The sequence below is a fragment of the Natator depressus genome, chromosome 3 (genome assembly GCF_965152275.1).
Source record: "Natator depressus isolate rNatDep1 chromosome 3, rNatDep2.hap1, whole genome shotgun sequence".
Lineage (NCBI taxonomy): Eukaryota > Metazoa > Chordata > Testudines > Cheloniidae > Natator > Natator depressus.
In genome coordinates, this window is record NC_134236.1 from 146,325,554 (window position 1) to 146,347,702 (window position 22,149).

General features: G+C 41.6%; 1 protein-coding gene across 6 annotated transcripts in view; it reads left to right on the forward strand.

The window, feature by feature from the left end:
- CRIM1 (cysteine rich transmembrane BMP regulator 1) overlaps positions 1-12,673 on the forward strand; it is a 305,273-nt gene extending 292,600 nt beyond the window's left edge. For 3 of the 6 annotated variants that reach the window (XM_074948983.1, XM_074948985.1, XM_074948987.1), the window contains 2 exons: positions 1,986-2,173; positions 9,825-12,670. In XM_074948983.1, the coding sequence (XP_074805084.1) occupies positions 1,986-2,173; positions 9,825-10,001 (365 nt within the window). In that variant the 3' untranslated portion in view covers positions 10,002-12,670. Of the gene's footprint in view, positions 1-1,985; positions 2,174-8,136; positions 8,177-9,824 lie in introns of all 6 variants that reach the window. The other 3 variants (XM_074948984.1, XM_074948988.1, XM_074948986.1) reach the window with 3 other exon arrangements.
- The last annotated feature ends 9,476 nt before the right edge of the window (positions 12,674-22,149 follow it).

Sequence of the window (22,149 nt, forward strand, 5' to 3'; positions counted from 1 at the left end):
TCTTATCTCCAGATTGGATTTCTGAAATGCTGTCTACTTGGAGTTACTACTTTATTAGATATTACTTCTGCCCATAGAGTTACTGAAATCCAATGTAGAACTCTCCATACACTGTTTCTCATGCTGATAGTCTCATTCAGACCATGTCCTAAATTCATTCCAAAGATGGTTTGGCCTTTTCATAATAACCAGTATATTCACCTACCAGTTTTCTCCCGTAGACCCCGTAATTTCAGCAGAAATAAAGCTTAATACCTTAGATCTAAGGTATTAGAGCCCTTTTATACTCCTTGAACAGAATGAGACATTTTAGGTCAGTTCTTAGATTGTTTATAGAATATAGTGGCAGAGCTAAGGGCAAATCTGCATCTTCCAGAGTCTAACTGGATTGTGTGAGCTCTATGAGAGCAGCGTATGAGATTGATAAATTGAATCCTCCTTCAAACATTTCAGCTCATTCTGCGAGAGCACTGACTTCATCAATGACATGTTCCCTCTCATAGAAATATGTACAGCAGCTATATGGTCTTCAGTTCATATGCTTACTAGACACTACTCATTACAGGCATCATCAAGAGTGGACACTCGAATTGGAAGAGCAGTTCTACAATCTTTGTTCCAGTAAATTCCTCGCTCCCACCCCAAGGTGTTGAACTGCTTGCTAGACACCATTAGTGGGATCCACATGTATAGGATCTTGAAGAAGAAGAAACAACAATGGTTACTCGCCTTTATAGTAACTGTGGTTCTTCTAGATGGTCTGTATATGTGGATCCCACAACCTACCCTCCATCCCTGCAAATTGAAAATTTATTAACAACACTCAGAGCAATAAAAAATGGGTTGGTATTTGGGGTCGTTCTGTTCTTGGGAGGAGGAGCACGAGAGCATGAGGGATATGCATGTGCGACCCCCTAGAGGACACTGCTAGAGAAAAAATGTCTGATCCCCTGCACAGGGGCACCAGCATGTCATGAGTGGAATCCACATGCACAGACCATCTTGAAGAATCACAGTTACTGTAAGGAAAGTAACCATTTTTTCCAGTATGTGCCCAGATTTGAACGAATGCACCTGAGGTGAGCCTCAAGGCTGCTTCAGTAAAAATCCTGCTAAATAAACATCCCAGAGTCTGTGAAGGTACCAAGATTTTAATCAACCCAGAGGAAAGGGATGTCAAGGAGCAAAAATCATTTAAGGAAAAAACAGCATAAATTAATTTTTTGCCTTAAAAGTACAGTAGGAAAATTGGAGGAAAATGGCCACAAAAGACATAGATGCAGTGTCTGAAGATACTGAAGTGATGCAAGGAACAAGTGCTGGCATTACTGTAACTCAGGTCCTCAAAGATATAAAAAGGAAATGAAAGAAGATACAATATTAGAAGAAATAAATATCGGTGTCTTATGTACATGTATGTTCCATATTACTGTAAAACCAGAGCACCTTGCAATCTTTAATGTGTTTATACTTGCAGCACTACTGTGAGGTAGTTTTACAGTATGATAAAAAATAGGTAATTAAGCTGGAATCTCATGTAGGAGAAGCAGAGAAAATAATCAGCTTTTGGAGAACATCCACCACATTGAAAGGAGAAATCAAGACACTGAAAGAGCTACTATAAATAAACATGATCATAGAAAAATGATAGCTTTATAATCACACCTGGTAGAACGACGTAGTATTAATAGGACCACCAAAAGATTAAAAATCCACTTCATATGGAATAGTTACTTGAAAATATGCAGAAATCATTATTCCAGCCACAAAAACTGTGGCTAATAACAAATGAGAACACACACAAGTGTGACCCTCTCCCTAAGTATCAACAGGGTAAAAATTCAGGATACGGTTAACCAAAAAAAATAAATACAAGGCCACAGTACTGACACTGGTACTTCCATAATTCTATTCTTGTTTATGGTCAAGACAGAAAAGGAGCACTTACATTTTTTTTTACTACTAACAAATGTTCACTCTTTCAGACATGAGTCATCTTCAAGGAGATTTCAGAGAAGGCATTGGACTGCACTCCAGTGAAGATACATCTCTCAACTCTGTTGCCTGGGTGACAGTTCCCATCATGACAGCCCTGGTTCTTATAATAGCCCTTCTGCTTGTAAATCAGAAAAAGCAGTGGATACCAGTGTCCTGCTACAGAGCCCCAACAAAGGTATAGTGTTAAAACTTCTATATCTAGATTTCTGCTTTTCTGGAAAGTAGGGGGGTCTCCTGAAATGTATTGTAGGATACAGTTGAGTCCACTTAATGTCAACTCATTTAAATTATTTTTTTCCATGTCTCAAACCGTTTGCACTAATTCAGAACAGTTATGCAATGTCAAATTAATATCACCAGTTACCTACTCCATATACTACTGTATTTTTGGGAGGTAAAACCAAGCCAATCTCAAGTGAGACTGTAAGAAAACACAGGCAGACACCCCAAACTAGTGGTATAGTCTATAATTAGATTTCATGAAGCCAATAACAAATGTGCACTCCTGGATCACTATACCAGTATTACCATGGAGTCACAGACAGTCCCCAGAGACCCTCCAGCCTGTCTTGCCACCCAGGCAAACTGAACCTAGTGATAAAAGGTTATTAAAACCAAAAATCAGACCACATCAGATTACTGCCAACCCCAAAGGGTCAGTCACTTACCCCAGTCAATGGATACTCTGTCTCACACCAAAGACAACTCTGGCAGCCAATTGTTCTAGTAAACTAACTAAAGGTTTATTAGCTAAGAAAAAGAAGTGAGTTATTGAGAGGTTAAAGCGGGTAAAATACATTAACAGGTGAGTCGAAGTTTGTAAATCCAAAATGATAGCAGAGATGTTGTAATCTGCTAGTTTTCCATAAATCTCTCAGGGTTACCCAAAATAACTTTGGAGATCTGTCTTGCATCTGGAATGCTTCCCTATGAATGTTCAAATAGTTCAGAGATGCTAGATCCTTTTTTGAATCATATTTATAGCTTTTCCACACACAAAACAATGTGAAAAGTGTCTTTACTCCTCCACCATGTCTTGCATTGAAATGAACATTTCCAAGATTCCAGTCATATTTGATGAATTTAGTTTCAGAGATCTACACAATATAAAAGGCAATGTAATAGCAAATAACAATCCTTCATTAGTTTCCATGAAGTTTATATATCAAGTACATTCTTACCACACCTTTGATGTAGGGTTATTTAATTACCAAGGTATACATAATGTAAACGTAATTACAGGGGTATATGCAATGCAAATATAATTTAATAACAGACAATTGGTTACAGATAAGTGAATACACTAACATTAGCATCTCTTTTTATATCTAGTAGCATATGAGTGAATTAGTCTGAATGCATACTAATACTTCTTTGATATTCATACAAAAGCGAACTGGCCTACTGCTCCAATCTAAACTGGTCTATCAGCGTCACAGCCCCTTCTTCCGAAATGGCCACACTCTCTCACGAAAGCTTATGCTCAAATAAATTTGTTAGTCTCTAATGTGCCACAAGTCCTCCTTTTCTTTTTGCGAATACAGACTAACACGGCTGCTACTCTGAAAACTCTCTCATCATTCTCACTGGGAGCAAAACCAAGAACATCATCTTGACTGAGGACAGCCTGTTTTCTCACTCCCATTGAGAACAATAGTAGATGACAGACATTTTGAAAAGGGGCAATTCCTGGTGAAACTTTCTGCAGAAGAATATTATTCTTCAATCACTGCTGAAGAAGCAACTTTCAGTTAAGAAGGATAATGTCAAAAAATGGCCACTAAACTGTTTAAAACATCAAATTTAGCCAATGCACAAACTTTCAGAGACTTTTCATTATATCACAGGTTTGAAGAGTCTGCATTATTCCATTAAGATCATTTGAGATTTAAAAAGGTGCTAAATTTCTTAAGTGGCCCTTTTAAAAATTAATTTTAATTCATAAATGGATTTATTTGTAAATTCTCAGAAAATTCATTTTCTGCCCAAAAAATAAGTCTATAATTTTGGAGAGGTTACACTGTGTTCTTCCTATATAAGTGATTGAGTCTCTGCTTTAAGTACAAAATTGTGGAACTACGTCCAGTGCTTCTATAATAATAAAAGCCTGAATAGTACTTCTGCTTGTTATCTCACCAGCACCCAGGTAAGAGGAACAGACTTTTACTCGCTGATTGAAATCACAGTCAGAACAATCCCTGAAAGTACCTTTTTTGTCAGTCTTCATCATTCACATTTACCATAGTCATTACAGGAACTAATTATCCATTTCCATTTAGTTTATCATTCATATAAATTGATATTTGAGAAGACACATGTTGCTGGGCCAACTAATTCCCAACCTTTTTTGTCTGGGGCGAACTCCTCCCATGGATTGGTCCCTGGGGTGTCTAGGACCTATCACACCATGCCCTCAACCTGCTTGTCACATCTCACGTATTCTGTCTTGCTGTGCTTTTTACACTTTTTTTCTTTTCTAGTAATTTTTCTTGTTACTTTTTGTTGTTTATTCTTGTTACTCCCACCAGGCCCTCCTCTTGCTCCTCAGTAGTCCCACCACTGTGTCCCACTCAGCAGCTGCATGTTCCTCCTCTCTTACAGTCATGCTACAAAGCAGTTTGTATAAACACAGTGTAGCACCACCTAGTGGAAGAGTACATACCACACAGCCGGAAGTAGCAACAGATTAAGGAAGAGAACATACAACCAGTGCCCAAATCCCTGTAAAAAAGGATTGGTTTGCCCCCACAGAGAAATTTGGGTAGGAACAGCTGCACTATACCTTCTCTTAATTTACCATAGAAGCAGATAAGTGGGACAATAGCAGATCTTTACTAATTTTCTGCTGTCATATCACATGAGATGTCCCCTAAATGTTGTAAAACGTTACTTTTTGGATTGTTTTGACAGAAGAAAAATCAAAGTTGTTTAGGGACATATTCTGACCCTTTCCTCACAATGAGTAGAACCTTACTCTGCAAGTGGTCCTACTGACTTGAGTGGGACGACCCTTGAAGTAAGGGGCTACTCAGTATAGCATAAGTCCCAGAATCTGGCATTTAAGTTGAAAGGGCTATATCTAGGTTTATTTGTATGAACAAGTGAATAAGGGTTTGCTGGATCAGGCCCTAGATTTGCTAAGTAGTTGAAATCTACCAGAAACCTTGTTTTTGGTATTGCGACTAAATTTAGGAAAATCTATTACCTTATCCAGTCTTGTTACAGAAGCATCTTTGTTTCAATCTCTAGCACCAACATAGTGTAACACATTGGCTTAGATGCATGCAGTTTTTCCTCACAGTTATAGGCTAGTTCTCTTTGAAGACTTGTGAATATGCAAACAGTCAAATTTTATTTAATACTTCACCTTTTCTTTTTTTTTTGACAGTTACTTCCTCCAGATACCCCTAATTCTTTTGTACCTCTGTCTGCTGGGTGGGAAATACTTCCTAGTAAGTTTTAACAACTGGGAAATGTCTCAGGGTCCAACTGTACATATTCATTAGCCTTCCTGCCACCCTCACTCCTCTGTGTGTTCTTTAGGGAGTGTATCAAGAACAGCGCTTAAATCCCACTATTGTTTGCCATCCACTTTTCTGCTCTTATATAATCATTCTTAATTATCATTTCTTAATTTATTTATATTGTTTCTGTATATAATGCAAATAATACAAGAATGAAAATAAGGTCTCTGGTCTAGAAAGGTTACAGTCATTTGTGTGCTTGAGATTTCTCCTATTCCTTATAATAACTTTCTTTATAGACAGTCTGGAGCAGCCAGGTCTCTTTGGGTCATTAGTATTCCAATAGTATTCCATTACAATTCTGTTGTGGGACAGGATTTTCCTAGCTTCATGGACACATTGAGCATGTGGCTTCTCATTCTTAAGAAAAGCAAATGAATAATTCTCACAGTATAACTACATTAGAAATCATACTTAGAGATAACTCAATTAGGAAGCCCTTTATAATAGTAACAAACCAGATCGCTGAGACTGACACAAGCCTTTGATCTGTTATTCTTTTTGAAGTCTCGCCATCAATGCATTAGTCACTTCAGCCACATAGCCCTGAATCACTGCAAAATCCAATAAACATGATGGGTTTTTCCCCAAACACGGAATGTTTTCAGCTAGAAACCACAAGCCTCTCATTTGAACTACTGGCAGCTTGTATGAGAGAAAACAAAAACAGAAGGAAATGTCAGCCATAAAATTTCATCCTACACAAGTGATGACATTTTACTTTATATCCAGAGCAAACAAATCTATAGTAACTTCAAAAAATAAAACATTACTGCTTAATATTAGGATACAGTTCACACCACCAGAACAGAAGCCCTGATGCTAACTAATGATCCAAAAGAATAAATGGACATATTTAACTGTAACCAAAAAGGCTTATATTACCTCAAATTTGAAAAACAAAATTGATTACTATAAGGCAAATTATGTGAAGTCATTCCAAAACCCCAAAGATCTAAATATTTGGGAATATTTTTGCTCTTTAATACATGAAATGGGAACTGTACAAATTAATCTTACCAACAATTTTATTCCTACATATTGAAAGAAGAGGCAACTATCTCTCTTGACAGGGAGGTTAATGACATGGCATTACTAGTATAAATCAGTGCCAAATGATGTAAATCTGTCTTTATACATTAAAATCTCAAATTGATTTTCTGTGACAACCTATTTGTAGACTTATTTGGTAGTGGTCTAAGCACAGATTCAAACGCAATCGTTTCTTATATCATCACTAGTAAACATCTTTTTCTAATATTTTTCATGAGTAACAGCAATTATGTGTGGTTAAGAGTATTAGACCCACTGTAAATAGCTTTCAGATCTGGTAAATGTTGTAGCGTCTCTTCAACATTTATCTGACTTGGCAAACGTTTATTGTGTACTTACACTTCACTCTCCCACACATCATGAGTTAAGTAGTTTCATCTAATCCAGGATTCTCTTATCTAATTTATGAGAGAGTCATGCGGAACTGTATCAAAGACCTTACTAAGGTTAAGAAGCACTATGACCACTACATTTCATTTGTCCACCAAGCATTTTATCTTATTAAAGACAAAGCACCGGGTAGTGATGAGTTACATCCTCCTGTATAATATAAGAGTAGGGAATCAGGTAGGTGAGCCGTTATTTTTAAGACTTTTTAATGCCAAAGAAGTACAATACTAAGTGTGATAGGACAAGAGTGAGTTTACTGTTATTCCAATATAGAAAATAAAGGTTGTAAAAAGAGGCTTTACAGAGAAGTGGAATGTTTATGGTACTGATCCTACAAAATGATCTGTGGACTGGACCTTCAGACCAACACTGAGTCGTGCTAAAGTTAATGGGACTCAGCACAGGCATAAAAGTGTCAGTTCAAGCAGATCCTTTTGCAGGAACGGGGCAGAAATTAGGAAAGATTTTTAAAAATAATTTAAGGACTATTTGAGGTACATCTGGAAAAGAAAAGATGATTTGATATGAGTAGGCCCGGATTACTGAATACAAATCTTTGATCAATAAATCCCTTTATGATTTGGATCCTCAGAGAGAGAGACTGTGCACCCTTAACTCTATCCCCCTTGCACATGTGCATTATGTTAGTCTAATTACATGATCATATATTATTTTTCCCACAGAACTCCTGCCTCATTCAATGCGCAGGTTAAACAGTGAGGCAGGATGTGTAATGAACAAGGCACTTGTCTGTAGGACCCCTGATTCATTCAGTGCAGAAGCTAAAAGTCATATAATAAATGAGAGGAGGAACTGCAGGTACAGAAAGGATGGTCTTATGATTAAGGCATTGGAGGGGACCCAGGAGAGATTAATTCTATCCCTGGCTTGGTCACAGACTTACTATATGGTATTGGACAAGTCATTTTAAATTTTTCAGAGGCACTCGCAGATTGTATGTTCCGTATTTTTGGATGCCTAACTTGAGATGAACGTGGCTTAACTTTCAGGAGTGCTGAGCACTAACAAATTCAGATGAATGCAGTGCAGTTATAGTGTAGTGTACTCTGCTAGATACCAAAAATCGTGGAAGGAACAGAAACACTGGATATATGGCTTATTACAACAATCTGTAAACCACTAACCCCCTCTTTTTCCACTATGACTACAGAGGCGTTAATGGACCACTCTGCCTTGAATGGGTCCTTACAGTAAGTGCTAACTACTTATGCTAAACAATCTGTTCCACCTTGAATTTTGCTGAGATGCTGGGAATTCCTCTTCCAGACCTGAAGAAGAACTCTGTGTGGCTCAAAAGCTGGTCTCTCTTACCAACAGAAGTTGATCCAATAAAAGATATTACCTTGTCTCACCCACCTTGTCTCTCTCAAATCCAGATGAAGTCATTGAAACTGTGGGTTCTCAGCACCTTTGAAGAATCAAGTACTAACTGTCTCAAATTAGGCACCCGATCACTGAGGAACCCAAAATTAGTGTATAGTTTTGCAAATTTCAAGTGAGCACAGAGTCTGTGCCATCCTTAATCCATTGGCAGTGCCTAACATCAGCCCTGTCCCTACCAATTATGGTGCCCTATGCAGCCTGAGCACCTGCTTCCCCACCCCGCACGGAGGGTCTGCTCTGCACTTAAGGCTTGTGGGGCCGCGGAGGCAGGAGCTGTGGGGAGCCGCTTTGGGGGGCTCCACAGGCCCAGAGTGGCCCGGGGATTAGCGGGGGGGCCTGGCGCCAGCAGCAGGAAGCAGAATGACCTAGCCCACTCTGCTCCCCCAGCCCCAGCTGTGTCGCTCGGGGGGAGGGGGCTTGGGGAAAGGAGTCCGCCCCTCCCTCCCCCCCAACCCCTGCACTCACTGGCGGCGGGAGGTGGACCGACACAGTGGGGAGCCAACAGAGTGGAGCGGGCTGGGGCTGGGTTGTTCTGCTTCCCCTCCCCCTGCTGCCAGCGCCAGCCCCCCTGCTAATCCCCCAGGCCGCGTTTGTCGCTGGGGGAGGGGGCTTGGGAGAAGGCATGGAAAATGGGGGTGGGAAGAGGTGGGGCAGGGGCTGAGGGAGTTGTCCCGGGCCCCACAGTCCCTAGGAATCTCCCTGCCCCGTGATGTGGGTGCACCCCATAAGGGGGCCAGCTGGGGGATGGGGCTGGCTGCCGGCACTGCCGCATATGAAGCATGCACCTGCGTAGGGCACCATGAAATTTAGGGCAATTTGGTGCCCCAAATTTCGTGGTGCCCTACGCAGCTGCGTATTCTGCATATGCCCAAGGACGGCCCTGCCTGGCATCCCAAAGAGGGCAGGTAGCCCTCTCTGGCCCACAGAGCAAGAGACGTGTAGGAGGAAGACTGCACTTTGTAAAGAGTTGTAATAGAATAGCAGACGTGCTGCCTGTGCCTATCAGAGAATTCTGGGAAGCAGAATACCAGTGCTCCCCCAAGAGTCATAGCTCCATAGCTATTTGTAAGCTGTATTGTATCTAACAGGCACAATCCAGCCTGAAATTATAAAGTTTCCATTAAATGTAGAATGTAAAATGCTTTAAAATATATATAGTAAAGGTAGCAGAGTTGTCACCAGATCTTTCCAGATGAAAAGGATTCATTTGCCAGCTTCTGGTCCTACACGATTATATACCTGTGGACCAAATATCGCAGTCCTAACTCAGTCCATGGGAGTCTTGACTTAGCAAGGACTGCAAAAGTTGGACCTTTGTAACAAAGAAAAATAAATAGTTTAGTATGATTTTGTTTTTGTGACCTGTGTGTCAAACATTTCCCATACCTATTGTGGAGAGAAGACAACAATGAGGTATCAACTGGATTTTTATGGGTTTTTTTTCTTTTCCAACAGCCTTCTTGCCTAAACAATCAGCTGGTATACGTGGACTGCAAGAAAGGTACCATGGTCCAGGTGGACAGTTCTCAGAGAATGCTAAGAATTGCTGACCCAGATTCAAGATACAGTGGATTCTACAGCATGCAGAAACAGAACAACCTACAGGCAGATAATTTCTATCAAACAGTTTGAAGAATTGCACCTTTGCCAAGGATTTGAGAGAGAGAGAGAAAGAAGGAGAGCGAGAGACTAATAAGTCTGCTATTAAAATAAAACTAGAATTGTGCACTTGCTTAGTGGATTGTATTGGATTTGTGACTTCATGTACAGCTCTAAGACCTTACTGGGATGGGCTCTGACTCCTGCAATGTGCCAGAACAAGCATTCCCACTTTTCCTTGTGATAACTGACCAAGAGTTTTCTTAGAACCAAAGTTTTAAAACTTGTTAAGATGTATTTGCTTGTAACATAGCTATAGAGATTGTTTGGGTGGGTGAATTTGGGGTTGGGTGGTGAAATGAGAGAAAGCTTCAAAGAAGAAAAGCTGGTCAAGCTTGGCTCGGGGAGAAAACAAATAAAGAATATTGCCAAGCATCAGGATGGTGGCTTTTCTTGTTGCTCTGAAACTGCATTTGTTGCAGCAAAGCCTAACCCCACATGGAAACAGAAAACAAAGAGGTGATTTTTTCCCCAGCTGTTGCTACAAAAGTATATTCCTAGAACAGAACCTGTCATGTCACAGGTGTGGTGTAGCTGCATATATTTTTCTATATGACAAGAAGCTGCAGTAGTTAATGATATAGCAAGGAAAAGGTTATAGCAGAATATAAAGAGTGGGTTTATTAAGGATGTATAAAATTATACCTTGTGCTGCTTTTTGTTTAAATTTTGTTTTCTGCTAAGCTGATTGGCCAGATTTTGGCAGAGTTAGCAAATGACTGAGGCCTAAATAATTCCTGATATGAGCACTGGATCTTTTGACGGCAGTATTGAAGGAAGGGAAAGTCAAGAACACCATGCAGTTCCAGGGGCTTTTGTTTGTTGTGTTTTTGTTGTTTTGCATTATTCTCTGGTGGTTCATACAGTTTCAGTGGAGGAGTAGGAAAAAAATATTTTTGTTGGACAAAGCTCTTGCTTAAATGAAAGAGTAAAAAAGAGACTGTTTTAAGGTTTTTCCTGTTGTTTTTATTTACTGGTTATGCAGATTAGAAACTACTTCCATGCTAGGAAGCTACTTAATTTTAATTGTATATTATTCAAGCACCTTTTTTGAAGCTCAGAAAAAGGAGATCATGCTTCTTTAAATGTTAGCATTATAGGAATATTTATGTAAATATAATTATGCTAAAAACAACAAAGTATTTGTATGTCTGTGTGTATATATGTGCATATATATATAATGTGTGTGTGCATACACACAAACACACTATATATGTATATATACAGTATATATATAGTATCTATCTGTATATATACAGTATATATATATATAATTTTCTATTTTTTTCTTGTTGAATGTATTTTTATCTGAGAGATTTTACCCAGAGCAGAAACAGATAAAACAGGCATTCCATAGCAGTGCGTAATTGCTTGTGAGTTTAGGAAAGACAAGAGGAGCATCTCATTCTACCTACAGTTTTATTTGATTTGAAAGTGTTTAGCGTGTGTGTGTGTGCGTGCGCGCGCACACATGTGCGTGTATGTATGCGTGTGTACACTCTTGTGTTTGCGTATATGTGTGTATGGTATGTGCACGATTATAGCAGTAAGCGTTGCTCTTGCTACTTGCTACATTTCAGGGTGTTTCTTATTTTCTTTTCCTGCTTAGCCTTAAAAAGGCTTTTAATGAATGCATCCGCTAGAGACACTGATGGCAATATACATGCAGCACTAATCAGCTCCGTAGAATAACACCATCAGCTCCTGGATTTTTTTTAATTCAAACAATTGTTTGAAACAACTACTGGAATATTGTCCACATTAAGCTGGAAGTTTGTTGTAGCTTGCCTCATTGATAACTCTGACTGTGTAATACAAAGTTAACTTTCCAGACAGGTCTTGGCACTTTTATACTAATTACCCATTTGTGCATTGCCTTTTTTTCTTTTACAAATGCTTGTCGTAAAAGACACAGATACCCAGTATGCTTAATGTGAAAAGAAAATGTATTTTTTTGTAAAGGAACTCTCAAGTATTGTTGTAAATACTTGGTCAGAGGTTGCTGAACTTTAAAACTGAAAAAAAAAACCTAATTTATTATTATAATGACCTAATTTATTAATCTGAAGATTAACAATTTTTTGTTTTAGAATATCAGAAAGGTGTTCTAGCTGTTTGCATCAAAGAAAAAAATAGGTGTATCATTAAGGGTCATCATATTTTCTATTTATATATTACTTCAGTTTCCAAAAACAAGTAAGAAAAAATGTAGTCCTCCCAGCATTTTGTACTCAATATATTGAAACAGAGATGTTTCTGTCCAGTTATTACAAATATTCTGTCAAGACAAATCATCCATTCCTTGCATAAGAGTAAGCAGTCTTTATCCAGAAATTGTAAAAGCTTGCTTTTGTTTTACAATCAAGGCCATATTCTGAAAATATTAGCAGGATATAGGACATGGTGTAAAATGTTTTTTATTATTATTTTATTATTATTATTATTTTAAAGATATGATTTATCCTATGTGCTGTATCCATTACACTCTTTTACTTTGGTTCCTGTTGTGCTCTTGTAAGAGAAATGCAGATATAATTTTCTGAAAAATAAAATAGACGCATATGTGGCACTCGGAGTGCACTGCAGTTCAGCAGATTGCTTGTTTACTTTTTTTAACTGTAAGGCGGTTTCTTGTAATTTGGCTCTTGGCAGCACAATAAAAATTTTAAACCTAACGGTGCACTTTTTTAAAAATGTTCATATGTATGACTACCATAGAATGTTTGAGACATTAGTTTATAAATTATTTATTCTATGGTGATTTATTTCCTTGAGATTTGAATTTGCACATTCTTTTTGCCCAACATTGTTCTAAAGTAATTTTGAACCAAGACAGGTCAACTAGAGCCCTTCCGATGAGGGACAGTTTTTGTCACACACATGAGGTTTGAACTGAAGAATTTTCACAGGGTCATTAGAAAATGTTTGTGGAGTTTTAACAATAAAATTATGGACTATACCAAACTTCACCTCATCCCATAGACTGAAATGACTCAAATCTTAAACTTTAAATTAATACATCTTAACATAAGAACTACTATACTGGGTCAAACCAATGTTCCAGGTAGCCCAATATCCAGTGGCCAGAACCAGAGCTTCAGTGGATGTGTACAGAAAAGGGCAACTGGAGTGATCCTCCCATCTTCCCTGCCCAGCTTCTGTCAGTCAGAGGTTTAGGGTTGTACCAAGCATGGGGTTGCATCTCTGACCATCTCAGCTAATAGCTATTAATGGACCTATCCTCCATGAACTTATCTAGTTCTTATTTGAACTGTTCCACGTTTGGCCATCACATCCCATATGGGAATGAGTTTCACAAGTTAATTATGCACGGTGTGAAAAAATACTTCCTCTTGTTTGTATTAAACCTTCTGCCTATTAATTACATAGGGTGACCCCCTGTTTTTTGTATTGTGGGAATGGGTAAATAACACTACCTTGTTCACTTTTACCTCACCATTTGTGATTTTATAGCTCTCTACCATATTCCTCCTTAGTCGTCAATTTTCTAAGATGAACACCAGTAACCTTTTTAGTCTCTCCTTGTATGGAAACCGTTCAATACCTTTGATCCTCTTTGTTGCCCTTCTCTGAACCTTTTCCAGTTCCACTATAGCCTTTTTGAGATGGGGCAACCAGAACTGAACGCTATTCAAGTTGTGGGGATATCATGGATTTATATAGTGGCATGATATTTTCTGTCACATTTTATACTCCTTTCCTAGTAGTTCCTAACATTGTTAGCCTTTTTGACCATTGCTGCACATTGAGCTGAAGTATCCCTGGTGACTCTGAGATCTCTTTCCTGAGTGGTAACGGTTAATTTAGAACCCATCATTTTGTGTATATATACAGAGAAAATGCATGGGGGGGCGGGGAAGGAGACGCAAGGTCATGTGCTTCCCCTTCCCCCAGATTTCTGCCAAGGTTTGCTGGCTGGGCCCTGTGCAACAGCTCCCCACTCAGCAGGTACCAGTCATCTCTGCATGTATAGTTGGATTTTATATTTTTCCAATGTGCGTTATTTTGCATTTATTAACACTGAATTTCATCTGTTATTTTGTGAGATCCCCCTATAACCAGGGCCAGATTAATGCAGGGGCTTTAAGAGCTGCAGTCCAGCACCCCAGGCTAAGTGGGGACCAGCGCAGCAGGGCTCAGGCAGGCTACCTACATGCTGTGGCCCCACACCACTCCTGGAAGCAGCTGGCTGCTGGCATGTCTCTGTGGGCCCTAGTGGGGGGAGGAGGCGGTTCCACGCACTGCCCCTGCCCTCAGCACTGTCCCCAATGGGGAGCTGTGGGGGCGGCGCTTGCGGGCATGGGCAGCGCGCAGAGACACACTCTCGCCCTCCCCCAGGGGTATGCAGAGATGTGCCAGCAGCTGGCCGCTTCCAGGAGCAGCATGGGGCTATGGCAGGCAGCCTGCATGAGCCCTGCTGCACCGCTGGCCAGGAGCCACCTGTGGTAAGTGCCTCCCGGCTGGAGCCTACACCTCACACCCCTTCCTGCACCCCAACCCTCTGCTGCAGGTCAGAATTCCCTCCTGAACCAAACTCCCTCCCAGAGCCCGTGCCCCTCGCCCTCTCCTGTACCCCAACACTCTGTCCCAGGCTGGAGCCCCCTCCTGCACCCAAACTCCCTCCCAGAAAGAAACTAATATAATAGCTGGTCTAAGGAAAGACTTAGGCTATTTTGAATTAACTTCACTATATTCTACATGTTTTAAGACTGAAATGTAACCACAGAATTGCTTTGTTAATTAAAAGGTAAGTTTAGCATAGCGTTAATAGCTTCAATGCCACAATTGTGATCATTTTGTTTTAAATTGGGAAAAAGACTTGCATACAGGGAACCCACAAAATCTAATAGCCCTGGGCCCAGAGGAGAGTTAATCCGGCCCTGCCTGTAACTCTTTGCAGTTGGCTTTGGACTTAACATCTTGAGTAATTTTGTATCATCTGCAAACTTTGTCATTTCACTGTTCACTCCCTTTTCCAGCTCATTAATGAATATGTTGAACAGCACAATACAGATCCTTGGGGGACTCTGCTGTTGACCTCTCTCCATTTTGAAAACTGACCGTTTATTCCTACTCTGTTTCCTTTCTTTTAACTGGTTACTGATCCATGAAAAGGACCTCCCCTGTTATACCATGACTAATTTGTTTCCTTAAGACACTTTGGTACAGGACCTTGTCAAATGCTTTCTGAAAATCCAACTATTATGTATCAACTGGATCACCCTTATCTATGTGCTTGTTGACATCCTCAATTCTAATTGATGGGTGAGGCATGACTTACCTTTACAAAAGGTGTGTTGACTCTTCTCCCAAAAAAAGGGTCCATCTACGTGTCTGAGAGTCTGTTCTGTAGGATAGTTTCAAACAATTTCCCTGGTACTGAAGTTAGGCTTACTGAGCTGTGACACGTAACCCAGAGTACAATCTGGACTGTTGAACAGTTGTGTCCCCCTCAATTCTCCAACCTGGGGTCCTTTATACACTACTTTGCTGTGAGAGCAGCCACTCCTGGCCTGCTCTCCCACAGCCTCCAGCATGTAAATTACTCCAAGGTGAGTATAAAAGAGCTCTTAGCAAGCCACTCCTGAATTATATTGCAGAATGACACCAGCAAATTCCCAGGCCCAGGGTTGTCCCCAGAAATATGCATCTTGTACTGCCCAGCTCTTTCATTCTGGACAATACAAGCTTATATAAAATGATATGCACAAACCCTGCTATCTGAAATGGAGTTCCTTAAAGCAATTCAATTCAAACACACACTGGTTTAGATAAAATAATAAAACAAGTTTATTAACTACAGATAGATTTTAAGTGATTACAAGTAATGTGGCATAAAATTCAGAATTGGTTACAGAGAAATTAAAAGGTAAGATGCAAACTAACACCTAACTTAACAAGCTAAGTGAACTTAAAGCAAAGGATCGCTCTCACCATATGTTCTAGCAGTCTTACTGGCTGAATCTTTCAGCCAGGATCACTTCCCTGTCCAATGATGCTTCATTTGTCTTTCAAGCATTTTTTTGCCATGAGTAAAGATGAAGGGAGTGATAATTTGTGTCCTCTAGTCTCACTTCTTCGTCATTTTCATCTTTTGAAAATCACCTCCAGCTGAGGTTCAGGCCACAGAAAGTCTATTGAATGGAAACCTCCACCTGTTCCATTGCCAAGATGTAAATTTCTCACTTACACCCATCTTCCTGCCAAAGAATGGCCACTTACCCAGGTGATAGTCCATTTGATTTTCTTGACACCTGACTGAGGCATCAGTTTGCCTTTTGTCTCTCAGAACTTGGTTTGGGCTACTTCCCCAGATTTGAAATATGCCTAACATCATGCAGTATTGTGTTGCCACACATTTTACCAGGACAATAATGCTTTACGAGTTATGAGTTTTCAAATGATACATTTTGTACAAAGTATGTCTTGTGAGGAATCAGACTGTACCCTTATGTTCAGCCTTTTTACAAGACTATCACAGCCTGTAATTGCTGGGATCGCCTCTGGAGCCTTTTTAAAAAATTGGCATCATATTAGCTACCCTCCAGTCATCTGGTACAGAAGCTGATTTAAATGATATGTTACATACCACAGTTAGTAGTTCTGCAATTTCTTATTTAAGTTCTTGGGTGAATACAATCTGGTCCTGGTGACGTATTACTGTTTATCAATTTGTTCCAAAATCTCTGCATCCTCTGCAATGAAGACCAATGCAAAGAATTAATTTCGCTTCTCTACAGTGGCCTTGTCTTCCTTGAGTGCTCCTTTAACACCGTGGTCATCTAGTGGCCCCACTACCTGTTTGGCAGCTTCCTGCTTCTGCTGTACTTTGTCTTTAGCAAGTTGCTTCTCAAATTCTTTCTTGGCCTGCCTGCCTTATACTTTTATACCCAACCTGCCAGTGTGTGTGCACTTTCTTACTATCCTCACTAGAATTTTACTTCAAAATTTTAAAGGATGCCTTTTGCTTCTAATCGCCTCCATTACATGGCTGTTTAGCCATTGTTCCATTCATTTGGTCCTCTGTCTTTTCTGATTTGGGGTATAGATTTAGGCCTGAGCCTCTATTATGGTGTTTTTAAACAGCCCCATGCTCCTTGCAGGCATTTAATTCTTGTGACAGTTCCTTTTAATTTCCATCTGACATGCATCCTCATTCTTATGTAATTTCCCTTTTTAAAGTTAAATGTTACCGAGGTGGGTTTTTTTGGCATTATCCACTCCACAAAGATGTTAAATTTAATTACATTATTATCACTATTACTGAGAGGCTCAGCTATTTATTGGATGAGCTCCTGTATTTCACTTGACTGAATCAAGAATTGCCTCTCCCTTTGTGATTCCAGGACTAGCTGCTCCAAGCAGTCATCACTACTGATGTCTAGAAATTTTATTTCTGCGTCATGCCCTGAGGTGACATTTTCCCAGTCCATATGATGATTGAAATCACCCATTATTATTGTGCTTTCTGCTTCCTTAGCCTCTCTAACCTCCCTTGGCATTTCACAAGCAGTGTCACCATCCTGGTCAGGTGATCTTTTTGTTCGTTTTTTTTTCCCTCTAGGGCTTTCCCCCTCTACCCCCACCCCATTCTTAGAGCGTTCGATACACAAGGATTGTATCAAACTTGGGAATGTCTTAAACTCGTAGCCATTTAGCCATAAATGTCCAGTACTTTGAAAAAATCATTGCAATAGCTTTAAACATGGCTTGTTTGCAGATACCATTGAGACAAACATTAAACCATGTGTACAAAATAATAATCTCGTGCCTTAATTTCTGTACGGACATACAAAAGAATCTAGTTTGCATTATATAGTATTATGTTTCATAATTTATATTTTAAAATGCTGCATTAAAGGCATAAGCACAGTGGGACAGTGTTTGACCATAACAATTTATTTCCTGACTTTTGAAGTTGATGTTGCTAAGCACACCTTGCTCACTGTGGCTCTTGTATAGCAGGGCTTCTCAACTGTCAGCGCCAACAAGAATATCAAGTGCAAAGGGGGAAGCAGTGCTGTAGACATTAACGCTACTGAATCTACAATAACTTACACTCTTGTTACCCTCCTGCTTTGAGGGTATTGGAGAGAATCTGTCAAATCCCCAAAGACCCTTCACTGTCCCTCAACCCACAATGCCAATCCCTTTCCTAGAACCAGATCTGAAACCATACTGTTCCTTCTGTTCATGGAAGTGGAGGGAAGTATGGAGAGGGTCTTATTTAAGAACTGAGATCAAGGAAAGCTTAGCTGTTAAACTCTGATTCTCCTGTTTTTCTTATAGGAAGGGGAGCTCAAGGGAGTGGTAGGAGTAGGAGATATTACTGCAATTTCATCAGTTCATATCCAGCTACTTCAAAGCTGAGACATCTGCCTGCATCTTCAAATCCAATCAGCTCTGGGCAATCTAACAGCAGACGAACAACCAGCAGTGAATGTTTTCTCTTTCATCTGGCCAGTATGACATTTTTGGAATAATTTAATTTTATTCTGACTTGACACTGGTAATTCCCTGGGCCCTGTGTGTCTTGTGCAAAGAAAACTGGAGTACTGTGAGTAGAAGGGGGGAGCTGCCCCTACAAAGCCCAGAGGAACAGGTAACAAGATATCAGCCTCTGTAAGCCTTTCGTTGAAGACCTTATCAGTTCCTAGAATCATGAACTGAGAATGTAATGTATTTGTTCACAATATTGTAGATCGTGTTGGTATTATAAATAAAAATTGCTTAGTTTCACATGACTAAGTGCTGCCTATTCTTGGCCTGTATCCTTAAATACTTGCCTTTGAATAGGTGGTGGATGAAGGCAGTGCTACCCTGAGGGATACTGTTATCTGAAAACTGATGCTGTAGGAGTGTGCAGGCCACAGATTTAACCATTAAGTGTTAGGCACTAGTTCTTTCATCTGAAGTGATGGCAGAGAGCCCCCCACCGTTCCCAATTTGTCGTGTGTGAGCTTTCTAGTCCATGGGAGATCCAGGAAAAAATGAAAAACAGAGCTAATGCCAAGAATAAGCTCAAAACACTGGTGTTTCATTTAACAGGAAAGTACGCTGGTCCATTGCGCAAGAGACCCATATATGCAGGTTCTCTCTTAAAATAAGTTCTCTCCTGCCATGTAAATCCAAAGTAGACAGCCTAAAAACAGCCTCTATATCTCCACTGCAAAAAGAGGTGTGTCTTTACATTGATATAGCTATCTCAAGTTAGCTACCTCAACGTTAAATCCTAGTGGAGACAAAGCACAGGTAGTTTGTATCTCAATATGGTAATCATGGTCAACTCTATACCCCCAACTGGAATTTACCTGGACTAACTACATTGAGGTAGAAACCACAGTATCTTGTCTCCACTAGGATTTTACATCGATATACCTAACTCAGTTTTTTTTCTACTCTACAATTGTAGCTGAAGCTTCTGGTAGTGGAAGGGCTCTTCCTTGACTGGCTTGTTGCATGGGCCGAAAAGAACGCAAAGTGATTGCTACTACCACAGAAAAGCAGCATGCCAACGCAGGAGGAGACATCAGAAGGGTTGGACGGACATGGACAATGGACTATATGTGAGTGCTATTGCCCTGTGTGCTGCATGGGTACCACCCCACCCAGCCCCAATGGGAAGAGCTGACACTGGAGGCACAGGAGCTGGAGTATACTGGGGCCAAGTACTAAGGATCTCCTCAACTGACGTTTCTGTGGATCTGAAGTGCAATAAGTACCTTTTAATTCAGCCTGTCTACTCATCTAATAATAAAGTAATGCTGATACTTCATTTTTAAGGCACTTTCTCCTACCTATAAAGTAGCTCCATATTTATTCCCATTTTATAGATGAGAAAATTGAAGAACAGAGGTGTGATAGGATTTTTTCAAAGTTGCATGGTGAGTCAGTGGCAAAGCTGGAAATAGATGCCAGGAGTCCTGATTCTCCAGTTCTGTGCATTAGCCACAAGACCAACCTTCCCATTTGTAGTGCAATGTTTTCTTTCCTCCCTTTCCCTCTCTGTTACAAGCTCTCTCTCACTATTGTCTTTCTGATTCTCTGCCACCTGGCCCTATGTCCTTTCTACCTGTCCACTTCCCTTTCACCATGTCTATCATTTGGAGGATGGAACATGCTGCTGCTGAGGTCCAGAAAGCAACATTGTTGGTCACCTGTCTCTGCTGAATTGAGTGGCACAATAGGGACAAGGGAGCCAGCAGAGAAGCAGTAGTTGGAGAAGAAAAATCATTTAGGGCTGTAAAGGACATCAAGAGATCAAGTCCAGCCCCCTGATGCTGAGGCAGGACCAGGAAAAGCTAGATCAATCCTCACAGCTGTTTGTCCAACCTGTTCTTAAAAACCTCCCATGATAGGGATTCCATATCTATTCTATTCCAGACCATATCGATCCTTACAGTTAGTGCAGATTAAGCCCTATCCTACCTTCAGCAGACGGAGAACAACTGATCACAGTCCTCTTTATAAGTCCTTAACATATCTGATGACTTCTCAGGTCCCCCTTCAATCTTTTCTCAAGATTAAACATGCCCTGTTTTTTTTTAAACCATTCTCATAAATCAAGTGTTCTAAACCATTTATCATTGTTTTTGTTCTCCTTTGGATTCTCTCCAATTTGTCCACATCTTTCTTAACATATGGCACTGGACCCAGGCCTCACTAGTGCTGAGTAGAGCGGGACAATTACCTCCCATGTCTCACATATGACACTCTTGTTAACACAGCGCAGCATATTAGCCTTCTTCACAACTGAATCATAACGCCCAGTTGCTTTTTAGCAGTACTACCATCTTAACAATTATTCCCTGTTTTGTAGTTGTAAATTTGATTTTTTTTTCTCTCTAAAGAAAATACAATATAGTCCTCATTGTCTGAATACCAGGGGCCACATGGATTTTTTTTTCAGATAAGCGGGAGTTTGGATAAGTGTGAGGACAGGAGCCATTCAGCAGCCGGGTAGCCTCCCCCACAGCCAGGGGCTCATCCTCCTCCTGGCAGTCCTGGCCCAGGGTCTCTGCTTAGCCCTGCTCATTCACCCCCAGGACTCCAGAGCTGCAGAGGGCTCCCTGGTCTGCTACAGCGCCAATGACCCCCAATCCCTGAAAGCACACAGTGTGGGCTCTAGTTTGCTGTTCCGGCAGATCATAGTAGAGAGAGGGACACACTGCAGCCTCCCTCGTGCCTGCAGGGATCAGGTACCAACAGCCCCCAGCAAAGCAGGGTGACCTGTACAACTCCACTATCACAGCCCCGTTCACTCCTGCTTGGGGTGGCTGGGCTACCAAGAGCTCCCTGCACGGCCCCAAGAGCCATTCCGCAGCAGGCTAGCCTGCCCCCGAGCCGGGGGTTTGTCCTCACCGTCCTGGCCATAGGTCTCTGTGCCACGCGCTGTGGAGAGAAGGGGTTCGGGTTACTTGGCAGTTCCGATCTCAGGGTTTTCGCCACCGGGATCACGCGGCACTGCGCACTGGGCTGCACTGAATTTCATCTCCGTGATTCCAGAGCAATTCTCCAGCCTGCCCTCCCAAGTGCTACGCCCCCTCCCGGCTGAGGGTCAGCGGCAAACCTCACCAGCGCGCCCTGCCCACCTGCATCCCAGGCCTGACTGAAAACACACGGACCAGGAGCGGCGCGAGGTGCCCCCAGCCCGACAGGGAACCTCTGCCCTCCCAAGCCGCGGCCGAGTCGGGGCCCAAGCAGCGCCGGCCGGAGGGAGAGCGGTGGCAGAGGAAGGGGGCGCCGCCTAGAGGAGGCCGGGGGCAGGGCCACGTCCTGGGGCTAGGAGGCTCGCGGCGCGGGGCTGCTGGGGTTACCTGCCTGCCGCAGCTCAGCCAACGGCCCCCGGGGCTGCGAGTGCCTCGCGCTCTGCGCGGCGCCGCCGCCTCACAGCCCGCCAGGACAGGCGTCAGGCGGGGCGCGCGGGGGGGGCTCAGGGACTCGCCCAACGGTCACTCGGGGTGGGGGCGGAGCTGGCCCCTTTCCGCTCTCTCCCCACTCCTAGGACCCCAGCGCCGGCTCTGGCCTATGCCGGTTCCGCGGTTTGCAGGCGGCTTCTTTGGACGCCAAGGCCCCCAGCGGGCCCCTTCGGCCCGGGACC